At 36.4% G+C, this 15,691-nt stretch overlaps 2 protein-coding genes across 5 annotated transcripts in view; one reads left to right on the forward strand and one right to left on the reverse strand.

Moving 5' to 3' along the window:
* LOC133630276 (procollagen C-endopeptidase enhancer 2-like) overlaps positions 1-13,632 on the forward strand; it is a 24,269-nt gene extending 10,637 nt beyond the window's left edge. Inside the window, exons 5-10 of one of the 3 annotated variants that reach the window (XM_062021763.1) lie at positions 2,746-2,882; positions 2,946-3,109; positions 3,308-3,391; positions 9,401-9,568; positions 11,747-11,871; positions 11,923-13,632. In XM_062021763.1, coding sequence (XP_061877747.1) covers positions 2,746-2,882; positions 2,946-3,109; positions 3,308-3,391; positions 9,401-9,568; positions 11,747-11,871; positions 11,923-11,955 — 711 coding nt within the window. In that variant the 3' untranslated portion in view covers positions 11,956-13,632. Of the gene's footprint in view, positions 1-2,745; positions 2,883-2,945; positions 3,110-3,307; positions 3,392-9,400; positions 9,569-11,746 lie in introns of all 3 variants that reach the window. The other 2 variants (XM_062021762.1, XM_062021764.1) reach the window with 2 other exon arrangements.
* Positions 13,567-15,691, reverse strand: part of LOC133630274 (short transient receptor potential channel 1) — a 36,714-nt gene continuing 34,589 nt past the window's right edge. For both annotated transcript variants that reach the window (XM_062021760.1, XM_062021761.1), the window contains exons 12-13: positions 14,022-14,216; positions 13,567-13,955 (exon numbers count right to left, since the gene is read on the reverse strand). In XM_062021760.1, the coding sequence (XP_061877744.1) occupies positions 13,728-13,955; positions 14,022-14,216 (423 nt within the window). In that variant the 3' untranslated portion in view covers positions 13,567-13,727. The remainder of the gene's footprint in view (positions 13,956-14,021; positions 14,217-15,691) is intronic.

Raw genomic sequence — 15,691 nt, forward strand, 5'->3', positions numbered from 1 at the left:
CATTCTAAAAATAAAAATCTGTAGATTTTATAGTAAAGAACTGTTAGCTAAGTCGCCAGAATTTAGTAGTAGTTTTTTTTTTACACAGAATTACTGTAAATTGAAATGTACTACCATTGTTATTTTTACAGTAAAATGTACTGACTTTTTTTTAACATACATTCTAAAAAAAAAAAATATGTAGATTTTATGGTAAAAAACTGTTAGCTAAGTCGCCAGAATTTAGTAGTAGTAGTTTTTTTTTTACACTGAATTACTGTAAATTGAAATGTACTACCATTGTTATTTTTACAGTAAAATGTACTGACGTTTTTTTAACATACATTCTAAAAAAAATAAATCTGTAGATTTTATAGTAAAAAACTGTTAGCTAAATCACCAGAATTTAGTAGTAGTTTTTTTTCACACTGAATTACTGTAAATTGAAATGTACTACCATTGTTATTTTTACAGTAAAATTCTGCCAGTAAAATGTACTGAATTTTTTAAACACACTATAAAAAAATCAGTAGATTTTACCTACAGTAAAAAACTGGCAGCTAAGTCACCAGAATTTTCCCCGGAAATGATTTTTTTTCCACACCGAATTACTGTAAATTGAAATGTACTACCAATGTTATTTTTACAGTAAAATCTGCCAGTTTTTACTGTAAAATACACTGACTTTTTAACATGTATTGTAAAAACAATCTGTAGATTTCACAGTAAAAAAACTGTTAGCTAAGTCGCTATAATTTTACCCTGAAATGTAGTTTTTTCATTTCACCAAATTACTGTAAATTAAAATGTACTACCATTGCTATTTTTACAGTAAAATGTACTGACTTTTTTTAACATACATTCTAAAAAAAAAATCTGTAGATTTTATAGTAAAAAACTGTTAGCTAAGTCGCCAGAATTTAGTAGTAGTTTTTTTTTTTACACAGAATTACTGTAAATTGAAATGTACTACCATTGTTATTTTTACAGTAAAATGTACTGACTTTTTTTTAACATACATTCTAAAAAAAAAAATCTGTAGATTTTATGGTAAAAAACTGTTAGCTAAGTCGCCAGAATTTAGTATTAGTTTTTTTTTACACTGAATTACTGTAAATTGAAATGTACTACCATTGTTATTTTTACAGTAAAATGTACTGACTTTTTTTTTACATACATTCTAAAAAAAAAATCTGTAGATTTTATAGTAAAAAACTGTTAGCTAAGTCGCCAGAATTTAGTAGTAGTTTTTTTTTACACAGAATTACTGTAAATTAAAATGTACTACCATTGTTCATTTTACAGTAAAATGTACTGACTTTTTTTTAACATACATTCTAAAAAAAAACATCTGTAGATTTTATAGTAAAGAACTGTTAGCTAAGTCGCCAGAATTTAGTAGTAGTTTTTTTTTACACAGAATTACTGTAAATTGAAATGTACTACCATTGTTATTTTTACAGTAAAATGTACTGACTTTTTTTTAACATACATTCTAAAAAAAAAAATCTGTAGATTTTATAGTAAAAAACTGTTAGCTAAGTTGCCAGAATTTAGTAGTAGTTTTTTTTTTACACAGAATTACTGTAATTTGAAATGTACTATCATTGTTATTTTTACAGTAAAATGTACGGACTTTTTTTTAACATACATTCTAAAAAAAAAATCTGTAGATTTTATAGTAAAAAACTGTTAGCTAAGTCGCCAGAATTTAGTAGTAGTTTTTTTTTACACAGAATTACTGTAAATTGAAATGTACTACCATTGTTATTTTTACAGTAAAATGTACTGACTTTTTTTTAACATACATTCTAAAAAAAAAAATCTGTAGATTTTATAGTAAAAAACTGTTAGCTAAGTCGCCAGAATTTAGTAGTAGTTTTTTTTACACTGAATTACTGTAAATTGAAATGTACTACCATTGTTATTTTTACAGTAAAATGTACTGATTTTTTTTAACATACATTCTAAAAAAAAAAATCTGTAGATTTTATAGTAAAAAACTGTTAGCTAAGTCGCCAGAATTTAGTAGTAGTTTTTTTTTTACACAGAATTACTGTAAATTGAAATGTACTACCATTGTTATTTTTACAGTAAAACGTACTGACTTTTTTTAACATACATTCTAAAAAAAAAATCTGTAGATTTTATAGTAAAAAACTGTTAGCTAAGTCGCCAGAATTTAGTAGTTTTTTTTTTTACACAGAATTACTGTAAATTGAAATGTACTACCATTGTTATTTTTACAGTAAAATGTACTGACTTTTTTTTAACATACATTCTAAAAAAAAAATCTGTAGATTTTATAGTAAAAAACTGTTAGCTAAATCACCAGAATTTAGTAGTAGTTTTTTTTTACACTGAATTACTGTAAATTGAAATGTACTACCATTGTTATTTTTACAGTAAAATGTACTGACTTTTTTTTAACATACATTCTAAAAAAATAAATCTGTAGATTTTATAGTAAAAAAACTGTTAGCTAAATCGCCAGAATTTAGTAGTAGTTTTTTTTAACACAGAATTACTGTCAATTGAAATGTACTACCATTGTTATTTTTACAGTAAAATTCTGCCAGTAAAATGAATTTTTTAAACATACACTATAAAAAAAAATCAGTAGATTTTACAGTAAAAAACTGGCCGCTCAGACTCCAGAATTTTCCCCAATGTTATTTTTACAGTAAAATTCTGCCCGTTTTTACTGTAAAATCTTGTGACTTTTCAACAAGCCGACAAACGAGCAGCAGTTGTTTTGACTTTCAGATCATCGAAGTGACCTTTGAGAAGTTCGACGTGGAGCGAGACAACTACTGCCGCTACGACCACGTCTCCATCTTCAACGGCGGCGAAATCAACGACGCCAAGAAGATCGGCAAATACTGCGGAGACAGCCCCCCGCCGTAGGTGCTGATGTGCTTTCGTGTCGGACGTCCCCTGGTGTTTGACCGCCGCCCTCTTTCTAGGCCCGTCCTGTCCGAGGGCAACCGGCTGGTGGTCCAGTTCCTGTCGGACCTCAGCCTGACGGCGGACGGCTTCGTCGGCCACTACAAGTTCCGCCCCAAGAAGTTCTCCATGGCGACCACGCCACCTCCCACCACCACGCCGCCCGCCACCAGCAGGATCACACGTAGCTAGCAGCCTGCTTCTTCTCGTCTGCCTCGCACTGCCATTAAACCTAATTATGTGTGTGTGTGTGTGTGTGTGTGTGTGTGTGTGTGTGTGTGTGTGTGTGTGTGTGTGTGTGTGTGTGTGTGTGTGTGTGTGTGTGTGTGTGTGTGTGTGTGTGTGTGTGTGTGTGTGTGTGTGTGTGTGCGCGTGTGTGTAGCTCTCAAGTACTCCGTGGCTTTGTGTCGGCAGAAATGCAAAAGACGAGGAACCCTCGAAAGCAACTTTTGCTTAAGCAACTTTGGTAAGTACATCTCTTGTTGTCTGTTATTTTTATTATTTTATATATAATTCAACGATATACGTTAAAAAAATGTGGTCGAGGACCGAAAGTCAAAGGCATTTAAAGTGTGTGTGTGTATATATATATATATATATGTATATATATGTATATATATATATATATATATATATATATATATACACTACCGTTCAAAAGTTTGGGGTCACATTGAAATGTCCTTATTTTCAATGAAGATAACTTTAAACTAGTCTTAACTTTACAGAAATACACTTTTTTAGCATTGTAACCACATTTGCAAACAACTTTTCTGTTCATAGAATTTTCTTTCAATAAAGAAATAAAGTGCAAAAATGTCAAAGCATCATAACAAGCAGTTATGTTCCAATAGCAGCAGAAGTGCACTTTTTGGAGAGCTGTATTATTTTCAGTTTTGTGCCCAAGGGACTGATTTTATTTAACACCATATTATTATTTATACACCTACGGTGATCAGAGAGACAGCTTGTTTTTGTGTTACTGTATATACACTACCGTTCAAAAGTTTGGGGTCACATGTAAATGTCCTTATTTTTGAAGGAAAAGCACTGTACTTTTCAATGAAGATAACTTTAAACTAGTCTTAACTTTACAGAAATACACTCTATACATTGCTAATGTGGTAAATGACTATTCTAGCTGCAAATGTCTGCTTTTTGGTGCAATATCTACATAGGTGTATAGAGGCCCATTTCCAGCAACTATCGCTCCAGTGTTCTAATGGTACAATGTTTTTGCTCATTGGCTCAGAAGGCTAATCGATGATTAGAAAAGCCTTGCACAATCATGTTCACACATCTGAAAACACTTTAGCTCGTTACAGAAGCTACAAAACTGACCTTCCTTTGAGCGGGTTGAGTTTTTGGAGCATCACATTTGTGGGCTCAATTAAACGCTCAAAATGGCCAGAAAAAGAGAACTTTCATCTGAAACTCGACAGACTATTCTTGTTCTTAGGAATGAAGGCTATTCCACAAAATTGTTTGGGTGACCCCAAACTTTTGAACGGTAGTGTATATATATATATACACACACACATGTATGTATATACACATATATATACATACATATACATCCAAAAGCAGTGAAGTTGTGTAAATGGTAAATAAAAAGAGAATACAACAAATCCTTTCCAACTTATATTCAATTGAATAGACTGCAAAGACAAGATATTTCATGTTCACACTGAGAAACTTCTTTTTTTGTTGCAAATAATCATGAACTTAGAATGTAATGGCAGCAACACATTGCAAAAAAAGGCATGTTCACCAGTGTGTTACATGGCCTTTCCTTTTAACAACACTCAGTAAAGGTTTGGGAAGTGAGGAGACACATTTTTGAAGTGGAATTCTTTCCCATTCTTGCTTGATGTACAGCTTAAGTTGTTCAACAGTCTCCCTTCTCATATTTTCAATGTCTGGACTACAGGCAGGCCAGTCTAGTACCCGCACTCTTTTACTATGACTGCTGTAACACCTGGCTTGGCATTGTCTTGCTGAAATAAGCAGGGGCGTCCATTAATGTCCTTTGTGTTCTTTGATGTTTCCCTCTTACACACATGCTGTGTTGTTATTATTATTTTTCTTTCCTTGGCCTCAGTCTGGACCTCCTTTTCCAGGGGCCAGGCTTAGACTGATTTTTTTTTTTCTCTCACCCCCCACCGCGTAGCGTTTACCTGTTTTTCACCTTTTTTGTAAGGGGCGCAGGAAGTTTGCAGACCCGTCAGCAATCCTGTTCTGCGTCCCTGTAATGCCTGTCTGCTCTTGAATGGGTTTGTGCCGAACATCTTAATTTCCCCTCAGGGATTATTCAAGTATTTCTGATTCTGATAACACTGCTTGGGTAACAACATATGTTGCTCCAAAAGCTGTATGTACCTTTCAGCATTAATGGTGCCTTCACAGATGTGTAAGTTACCCATGTCTTGGCCACTAATACACCCCCATACCATCACACATGCTGCCTTTTACACTTTCACCCTAGAACAATCCGGATGGTTCTTTTCCTCTTTCCGAGGTCCAAAGTTTCCAAAAACAATTTGAAATGTGGACTCGTCAGACCACAGAACACTTTTCCACTTTGCATCAGTCCATCTTAGATGAGCTCGGGCCCAGAGAAGCCGGCGGCGTTTCTGGGTGTTGTTGATAAATGGCTGTGGCTTTGCATAGTAGAGTTTTAACTTGCACTTACAGATGTAGCGACCAACTGTAGTTACTGACAGTGGGTTTCTGAAGTGTTCCTGAGCCCATGTGGTGATATCCTTTACACGCTGATGTGGCTTTTTGATGCAGTACCACCTGAGAGATCCGAGGTGCGTAATATCATGGCTTACGTGCAGTGATTTCTCCGGATTCTCTGAACTTTTTGATGATATTACGGAGCGTAGATGGTGAAATCCCTCAATTCCTTGCAATAGCTGCTTGAGAAATGTTGTCCTTCAACAATTTGCTCAGGCATTTGTTGACAAAGTGGTGACCCTCGCCCCCGTCCTTGTTTGTGAATGACTGAGCATTTCATGGAAGCTGCTTGTATACCCAATCATGGCACCCACCTGTTCCCAATTAGCCTGCTCACCTGTGGGATGTCCCAAACAAGTCTTTGATGAGCATTCCTCAACTTTGTCAGTCTTTTTTGCCACTTTTGGCAGCTTTTTTTGAAACATGTTGCAGGCATCAAATTCCAAATGAGCTAATATTTGCACAAAATAAAGTTTGTCAGTGTGAACGTGAAATATCTTGTCTTTGCAGTCTATTCAATTGAATAGAAGTTGAAAAGGATTTGTTGTATTCTCTTTTTATTTACCTTTTACACAACCTGACAACTTAAAGTTAAAGGCCTACTGAAAGCCACTACTAGCGACCACGCAGTCTGATAGTTTATATATCAATGATGAAATCTTAACATTGCAACACATGCCAATATGGCCGGGTTAACTTATAAAGTGACATTTTAAAACTTCCCGGGAAATATCCGGCTGAAACATCGCGGTATGATGACGTATGCGCGTGACGAAGTCCGAGTAACGGAAGTTATGGTACCCCGTAGAATCCTATACAAAAAGCTCTGTTTTCATTTCATAATTCCACAGTATTCTGGACATCTTTTGCAATTTTTTTAATGAACAATGAAGGCTGCAAAGAAGACAGTTGTAGGTGGGATCGGTGTATTAGCAGCGGACTACAGCAACACAACCAGGAGGACTTTGTTGGAGCGCTAGCCGCCGACTTCACCTTGACTTCCTACGTGCCGCCAAACGCATCGGGTGAAGTCCTTCGTCCTTCTGCCGATCGCTGGAACGCAGGTGAGCACGGGTGTTGATGAGCAAATGAGGGCTGGCTGGCGTAGGTGGAGAGCTAATGTTTTTAGCATAGCTCTGTGCAGTCCGGTTGCTAAGTTAGCTTCAATGGCGTCGTTAGCACAGCATTGTTAACCTTCGCCAGCCTGGAAAGCATTAACCGTGTATTTACATGTCCACGGTTTAATAGTATTGTTGATTTTCTATCTATCCTTCCTTCTATCCTTTATTTTTTTGTTTCTATATGCAGTTAAAGCACGATGCTATCACGTTAGCTCGTAGCTAAAGCATTTCGCCGATGTATTGTCGTGGAGATAAAAGGCACTGAATGTCCATTTCGCGTTCTCGACTCTCATTTTCAAGAGGATATAGTATCCCAGGTGGTTTAAAATACAAATCTGTGATCTACAATAGAAAAAGGAGAGAGTGTGGAATCCAATGAGCCAGCTTGTACCTAAGTTACGGTCAGAGCGAAAAAAGATACGTCCTGCACTGCACTCTAGTCCTTTACTGTAACGTTCCTCATCCACAAATCTTTCATCCTCGCTCAAATTAATGGGGTAATCATCACTTTCTCGGTCCGAATCTCTCTCGCTCCATTGTAAACAACGGGGAATTGTGAGGAATACTAGCTCCTGTGACGTCACGCTACTTCCGCTACAGGCAAGGCTTTTTTTTATCAGCGAGCAAAAGTTGCGAACTTTATCGCCGATTTTCTCTACTAAATCCTTTCAGCAAAAATATGGCAATATCACGAAATGATCAAGTATGACACATAGAATGGATCTGCTATTCCCCTTTAAATTTAAAAAAATCATTTCAGTAGGCCTTTAAGTTAAAGTTAAAGTTAAAGTTCACTGCTTTTGGGGTTTGTAGATACATACACATGTATATACATATATACATACACACATATATATATATATACATATTGTATATATATATGAATATTTTATTTTGATGTGAGAACTTACATGAAAAGTGGTTGAATTATATTTGCTCAGTAAAAATGGTTACAAGACATAAAAAATGAGTGAAATGATGTGTTTTAAAGAATTGTTTTGATGGGAGACAACGTCCTACGGAATGTGTGTACAGATGATTTAAGGCGTGAAAGAGGTGCTGTTGGAGAGGAAGGTGCAAGTACACTAAGCACACATTACAGTACACTAACTGTTGGAGAGGAAGGTGCAAGTACACTAAGCACACATTACAGTACACTAACTGCGCTGTGTGGCTGCTAAATGAAAGTGATTCACACGCTGATGTTTACTTCCTGCCCTGATGACCACATGATGTTTACTTCCTGCCCTGATGACCACATGATCACATGGGCTTTTTAAAAGATGTTCAGAAGTTGTCATCTCCACTTGGAGCAGACACTTCTTCCTACAGTGGACACAAATGTTGGATGTCCCCTGCAGCACAGTGGGAAGATCTATGAGCGTCTTCATTCCTGGCGGGAATGAAAGAGTCGACATGCCACGTCCTGGAAGAATGCTCAGTCACCTTTGCTCTGTGTACTACTGTATATACTCTCACACTACTGTATCTACACTCCTACTACTGTATATACACTCACACTACTGTATCTACTCTCCTACTACTGTATCTACACTCCTACTACTGTATATACTCTCACACTACTGTATCTACACTCCTACTACTGTATATACACTCACACTACTGTATCTACTCTCCTACTACTGTATCTACACTCCTACTACTGTATCTACACTCCTACATCTACACTCCTACTACTGTATCTACACTCCTACTACTGTATCTACACTCCTACATCTACACTCCTACTACTGTATCTACACTCCTACTACTGTATCTACACTCCTACTACTGTATCTACACTCCTAATACTGTATCTACACTCCTACTACTGTATCTACACTCCTACTACTGCATCTACACTTGTCATCATGACACGTAAACCAGATTCACATATGGTCCATCATGACAGGTAAACCAGATTCACATATGGTCCATCATGACACGTAAACCAGATTCACATATGGTCCATCATGACACGTAAACCAGATTCACATATGGTCCATCGTGACAGGTAAACCAGATTCACATATACCTGTAGTCCATCATGACACGTAAACCAGATTCACATATGGTCCATCATGACACGTAAACCAGATTCACATATGGTCCATCATGACAGGTAAACCAGATTCACATATGGTCCATCGTGACAGGTAAACCAGATTCACATATACCTGTAGTCCATCGTGACACGTAAACCAGATTCACATATGGTCCATCATGACACGTAAACCAGATTCACATATGGTCCATCATGACACGTAAACCAGATTCGCATATGGTCCATCATGACACGTAAACCAGATTCACATATAGTCCATCATGACACGTAAACCAGATTCACATATAGTCCATCATGACACGTAAAATCTTCAAGAACGAAATAGTGTTAAGCAAACAGGAAGTCGGCCATCTTGGTTTCCGTCAGGCGTCTATAGGCCAAAAACCACTTTAAAGAACTGGTTCAGATCCAAAAGAGGGCGGGCTTTAATGCTTACAACACATTAGCGCCCCCTAGCTGTCAATCACTTTGACTAGACTTGACCCGACTATGCATGACCTTGATATTATTATTATTATGATTATTAAGCAGAATGTTTTGCTACCTGCAGTGATCACAGGCACGGTCATCTCGGCCGTGACCAGAGGGGGCAGCGCACACGTCACCGTGTCCATCGTCAGCGTGTTGAAGGAAGGCAGTCTGGCCATCCAGCAGGCGGGCAAGACCATGAGCACCAAGATCCTGGTCCTGTGTCGCAAGTGTCCGCTCGTCACGAGAGGTGAGATTTTCCAAGCTTTAGTCCTGGGACACAGCTGAAAAGATGTCATTTATTGCAGTGTTCCTTCATTGTTGGGCCACCATAGCAATTCTTGTAATACACTTTTCCACCACTTGTGGCAGTAATGACAGTGTGAAACTAACAGAAGAAGTCGGGAGGTTAGATATATCTGAATATGATTAAGATCAAGAGAAATATTACGAGTTCATTGCTAATATTTGAGTGGGAAAGTTGGGCCCAAAAAGGTTAAGAACCCCTGATTTGTTGTATGGGTTTAGAAAGTGAAGAATACGAAATTGCATGCTTTTATTTTGAAGTCCGCAGCACTCAATAGAAAAAGTATGTACACCAACACACATTTACAGTAGTTATGTGTAAAAACCGTGACTTTTACAGTAAAATGTGTTTTAAATACTGACTTAGTTTTCTCTTGGTCTTATACAACGTTTAACAATAAAGTGAAGTAACAATTAGTCAAAACAAACATTAAAACAATTTTTTTATAACAACACATATTTACATATTTTTTTATACTACACAATTTTGTATATTTATATATATCTATATAATATATATTTTTATAATTATACATATTTTTTAAATGTATACATATTTTATACTATCCATATTGTTTATATTTAAATTTTTTTATATTCATATATATTTTTACAATTATATATTTTTTTATTTTTTATATTTATACATTTTTATATTTATACTATACATAGTTTTTATATTACACACATTTTTATATTTTCACATATTTTTATATTACCCTTTTTTTATATTCATACATATTTTATCATTTATATATATTTTTTATAATATATTTTTTTATATTTATACATATTTTTACATTTATATATATTTCTATAATATAATTTTTAATATTTATACGTCTAAAATATGTATAGATATAACAACACATATTTACATATTTTATATTTACAAATGTTTTCATACCATCCATATTTTTAATATTATACACATTTTTATACTACACAATTTTGTATATTTATATATATCTATATAATAAATATTTTTATAATCATACATATTTTTTAAATGTATACATATTTTATACTATCCATATTGTTTATATTATAATTTTTTTATATTCATATATATTTTTACAATTATATTTTTATTTATTTTTTATATTTATACATTTTTATATGTATACTATACATAGTTTTTATATTACACACATGTTTATATTTGCACATATTTTTATATTAACCTTTTTTTTATATTCATACATATTTTCACATTTATATATATTTTTTATAATATATTTTTTTATATTCATACATATTTTTACATTTATATATATTTCTATAATATAATTTTTAATATTTATACGTATAAAATATGTATAGATATAACAACACATATTTACATATTTTATATTTACAAATGTTTTCATACTATCCATATTTTTAATATTATACACATTTTTATACTACACAATTTTGTATATTTATATATATCTATATAATATATATTTTTATAATTATGCATATTTTTTAAATGTATACATATTTTATACTATCCATATTGTTTATATTTTAATTTTTTTATATTCATATATATTTTTACAATTATATATTTATTTATTTTTTATATTTATACATTTTTATATTTATACTATACATAGTTTTTATATTACACACATTTTTATATTTGCACATATTTTTATATTACCCTTTTTTTATATTCATACATATTTTCACATTCATATATATTTTTTATAATATATTTTTTTATATTTATACATATTTTTACATTTATATATATTTCTATAGTATAATTTTTAATATTTATACATATAAAATATGTATAGATATAAAAATAAGAATTTTATACTATACATATTTTAATTTTTAAAATATTTATACATATTTTATATTAAACATATTTGATATTATACATATTTTTATATTTGTAAATATTTTTATATCATACATATTATATTATTATTTATATTTATACATATATGATATACTATATTAAAGATGACATGTGAGGAGCAGATTCATCTCATGCTTCTCCTCCTATTCCTTTTTTTCCTCCTCTCTTTACCTTTTTGTCTTTTCCTCCTCTCCCTTCTCCTCCTGCTCCTCCTCCTCTTCCTTCTGCTCCACCTCCTCCTCCTGCTCCACCTGGATGTGCATTCAGGCTGTGTGTGTGTGACCCCCCATGCAGGCCTGAACTACATCTTCATGGGTGAGGTGGACCAGGAGGGCCGAGGGAAGGTTGGCCCTCACAACTTTGTGCTGGGCTTCAAGAGCAGGAACCAGAAGGTGCTCAGAGTCCTGAAGAACAAACACTGCTGACTGGAACTGGAACAGAAGGTGCTCAGAGTCCTGAAGAACAAACACTGCTGACTGGAACTGGGAAGAAGATTAGGAACAGCTCTTTACACTTTTACTAAATCAACTTCATATTTCACCTTTTCTTTGGATTTAAACAGGATCTCATTGGACCTCTTTGGAACTATCAATTACTGCACTTGTGTACTTACACTTGGTCTTTTGAGTACATACGAGTGTACACTTGTGTACTTACACTTGGTCTTTTGAGTACATACAAGTGTACACTTGTGTACTTACACTTGGTCTTTTGAATACATACGAGTGTACACTTGTGTACTTACACTTGGTATTTTAAGTGTCTAAGTGTGTACACTTGTGTACTTACACCTCACCTTTTGAGTGCATAAGTGGGTACACTTGTGTACTTACACCAAGTCTGTTGAGTGCATAAGTGTGTACACTTGTGTACTTACACCTAGTCCCTTTAGTGCAAAAGTGGGTAAACGTGTGTACTTACACTTAGTGTTTTAAGTATCAAGGTGTGTACAGTTGTGTACTTACACCTAGTCTTTTAAGTGCCTTAGTGGGTACACTTGTGTACTTACAATTAGTATTTTAAGTGCCTAAGTGTTTACACTTGTGTACTTACACCTAATGTTTTAAGTATCGAGGTGTGTACACTTGTGTACTTACACCTAGTCTTTTAAGTGCCTTAGTGGGTACACTTGTGTACTGACAATGAGTATTTTAAGTGCCTAAGTGTTTACACTTGTGTACTTACACTTAGTCCTTTTAGTGCAAAAGTGTGTACAATTGTGTACTTACACCTAGTCTGTTGAGTGTGTAATTGTGTACACTTGTGTACTTACAGTTAGTCCTTTGAGTGGATAAGTGGGTACACTTGTGTACTTACACTTGGTCTTTTGAGTGGATAAGTGGGTACACTCGTGTACTTACACTTAAGTCTTTTGAGTGGGTAAGTGGGTACACTTGTGTACTTACACTTAGTCTTTTAAGTGCCTAAGTGTGTACACTTGTGTACTTACACCTCACCTTTTGAGTGCATAAGTGGGTACACTTGTGTACTTACACCTAGTCTTTTGAGTGGATAAATGTGTACACTTGTGTACTTACACTAAGTCTTCCAAGTATTGACTTCATGCTAGTCGGTACTAGCATGTTACACTCAAAATGGTGAGTGTGCATTGATGGACACTTAGCACACTCAATAGTGTCGGCTGGCGGAAGAGGCGGGACTAACTTGAAACAATGGGAAGGAGTTAAGAGAAGAAAGTAAATATCGTGATCGTCATTTGGGTCAAGTGTACTACAAAACAAAAGTAAAGGGACAGTACTCACCGTGGACAAACTCAGGAAGTAAGTGTACACAGTATACTTAAAGTGTACTGATGGAAATATTCCATTTGATACACAGCCATATTTGTAAAGGCATAAATATTTCTTTGTTGTTCATTTCCTTGTTTTAGTACTTCAGGAACTAAATCTGACCTCTGGTGTCAGGAAGTACACATTGCATGGAGATGGCTTACAAACTTATTTTTTAAAAAGGGATTCTTATAAATACAAAAATATTTAAAAAGTTATTTATTTTCTTTTAATGGATTTATGAAAATGAGTATGGGGATGAATAAGAATTGTGATTGTTTCGGCAGTTGTATGTACTTCATTGAATTGAGTTTTATTTTGAAGGGCCGTGTAAAAACAGTCTTATTGATGTTGCTAATAAAAGTCTGTATGGATGAAGACCTCAAATATTTATTGATGTGTTGACAAAAAGCAGATAAATAATGAAGTCACTTTCCTGGTCGGAGTCCAGGACCCTTTTAGCTCCGCGGGTAGAACATGGCGTACTTGGAGGTCCGGAAGCCCAGCAGGTCTCTCATCTCGTTGCGGAACTTGGACAGGTCTTGTCGCAGGTCGTTGAGGTTCTCCACGGTGGCCTGGTCCGTGCTCTGCATCTTCTGCCGCGTGGACGTCAAGTAGCGGTGCACCAGGCAGCACATGATCTTCTGGTAGTTCTCGTCACGCTTCTGCTTCAGGTTCTTCCACTCCTGCGGGACACATGCGGACGTGGGTCCTCTGGGGGGGGGAGAAGATGGCGGCGGCGGGGGTCTCACCTTGAGGCTGTTCTGTCTCTTGACGCGGCCTTTGGAGGTGTGGGAGCACACCCACTTGCTGATGGAGGTGAGCAGGTAGCACACGGTCTTGGGCGAGGGCAGGATGTTGAAGGGAGGCGGCATCGTGCATTTGTCGTCAAAGTAGCTCAGCCACAGTTTGGCCCGGGCGAACTTCCACTCCTTGTCCTCGTGGTTCTGCATGTACACACACACACACACACACACACACACACACACACACACACACACACACACACACACACACACACACACGCACACACACACACGCACACACACACACGCACACACACACACACACACGCACACACGCACACCCTCCGTCAGTCAAGGAGGCCGATACCCATTACTAGTAGTCAAGGAGGTTGATACCCATTACTAGTACCGGTAGTCAAGGAGGCCGATACCCATTACTAGTAGTCAAGGAGGTTGATACCCATTACTAGTACCGGTAGTCAAGGAGGCCGATACCCATTACTAGTAGTCAAGGAGGCCGATACCCATTACTAGTAGTCAAGGAGGTTGATACCCATTACTAGTACCGGTAGTCAAGGAGGCCGATACCCATTACTAGTAGTCAAGGAGGTTGATACCCATTACTAGTACCGGTAGTCAAGGAGGCCGATACCCATTACTAGTAGTCAAGGAGGCTGATACCCATTAGTAGTAGTCAAGGAGGTTGATACCCATTACTAGTACCGGTAGTCAAGGAGGTCGATACCCATTAGTAGTAGTCAAGGAGGTTGATACCCATTACTAGTACCGGTAGTCAAGGAGGCAGATACCCATTAGTAGTAGTCAAGGAGGCCGATACCCATTACTAGTAGTCAAGGAGGTTGATACCCATTACTAGTACCGGTAGTCAAGGAGGCCGATACCCATTACTAGTAGTCAAGGAGGCCGATACCCATTACTAGTAGTCAAGGAGGTTGATACCCATTACTAGTACCGGTAGTCAAGGAGGCTGATACCCATTACTAGTAGTCAAGGAGGTTGATACCCATTACTAGTACCGGTAGTCAAGGAGGCCGATACCCATTACTAGTAGTCAAGGAGGCTGATACCCATTAGTAGTAGTCAAGGAGGTTGATACCCATTACTAGTACCGGTAGTCAAGGAGGTCGATACCCATTAGTAGTAGTCAAGGAGGCCGATACCCATTACTAGTAGTCAAGGAGGTTGATACCCATTACTAGTACCGGTAGTCAAGGAGGCCGATACCCATTAGTAGTAGTCAAGGAGGCCGATACCCATTACTAGTAGTCAAGGAGGTTGATACCCATTACTAGTACCGGTAGTCAAGGAGGCCGATACCCATTACTAGTAGTCAAGGAGGCCGATACCCATTACTAGTAGTCAAGGAGGTTGATACCCATTACTAGTACCGGTAGTCAAGGAGGCCGATACCCATTAGTAGTAGTCAAGGAGGTTGATACCCATTACTAGTACCGGTAGTCAAGAAGGCAGATACCCATTAGTAGTAGTCAAGGAGGCCGATACCCATTACTAGTAGTCAAGGAGGTTGATACCCATTACTAGTACCAGTAGTCAAGGAGGCCGATACCCATTAGTAGTAGTCAAGGATGTTGATACCCAATATTAGTACCGGAAGTCAAGGAGGCCGATACCCATTACTAGTAGTCAAGGAGGTT

The sequence above is a fragment of the Entelurus aequoreus genome, linkage group LG15 (genome assembly GCF_033978785.1).
Source record: "Entelurus aequoreus isolate RoL-2023_Sb linkage group LG15, RoL_Eaeq_v1.1, whole genome shotgun sequence".
Classification (NCBI taxonomy): domain Eukaryota; kingdom Metazoa; phylum Chordata; class Actinopteri; order Syngnathiformes; family Syngnathidae; genus Entelurus; species Entelurus aequoreus.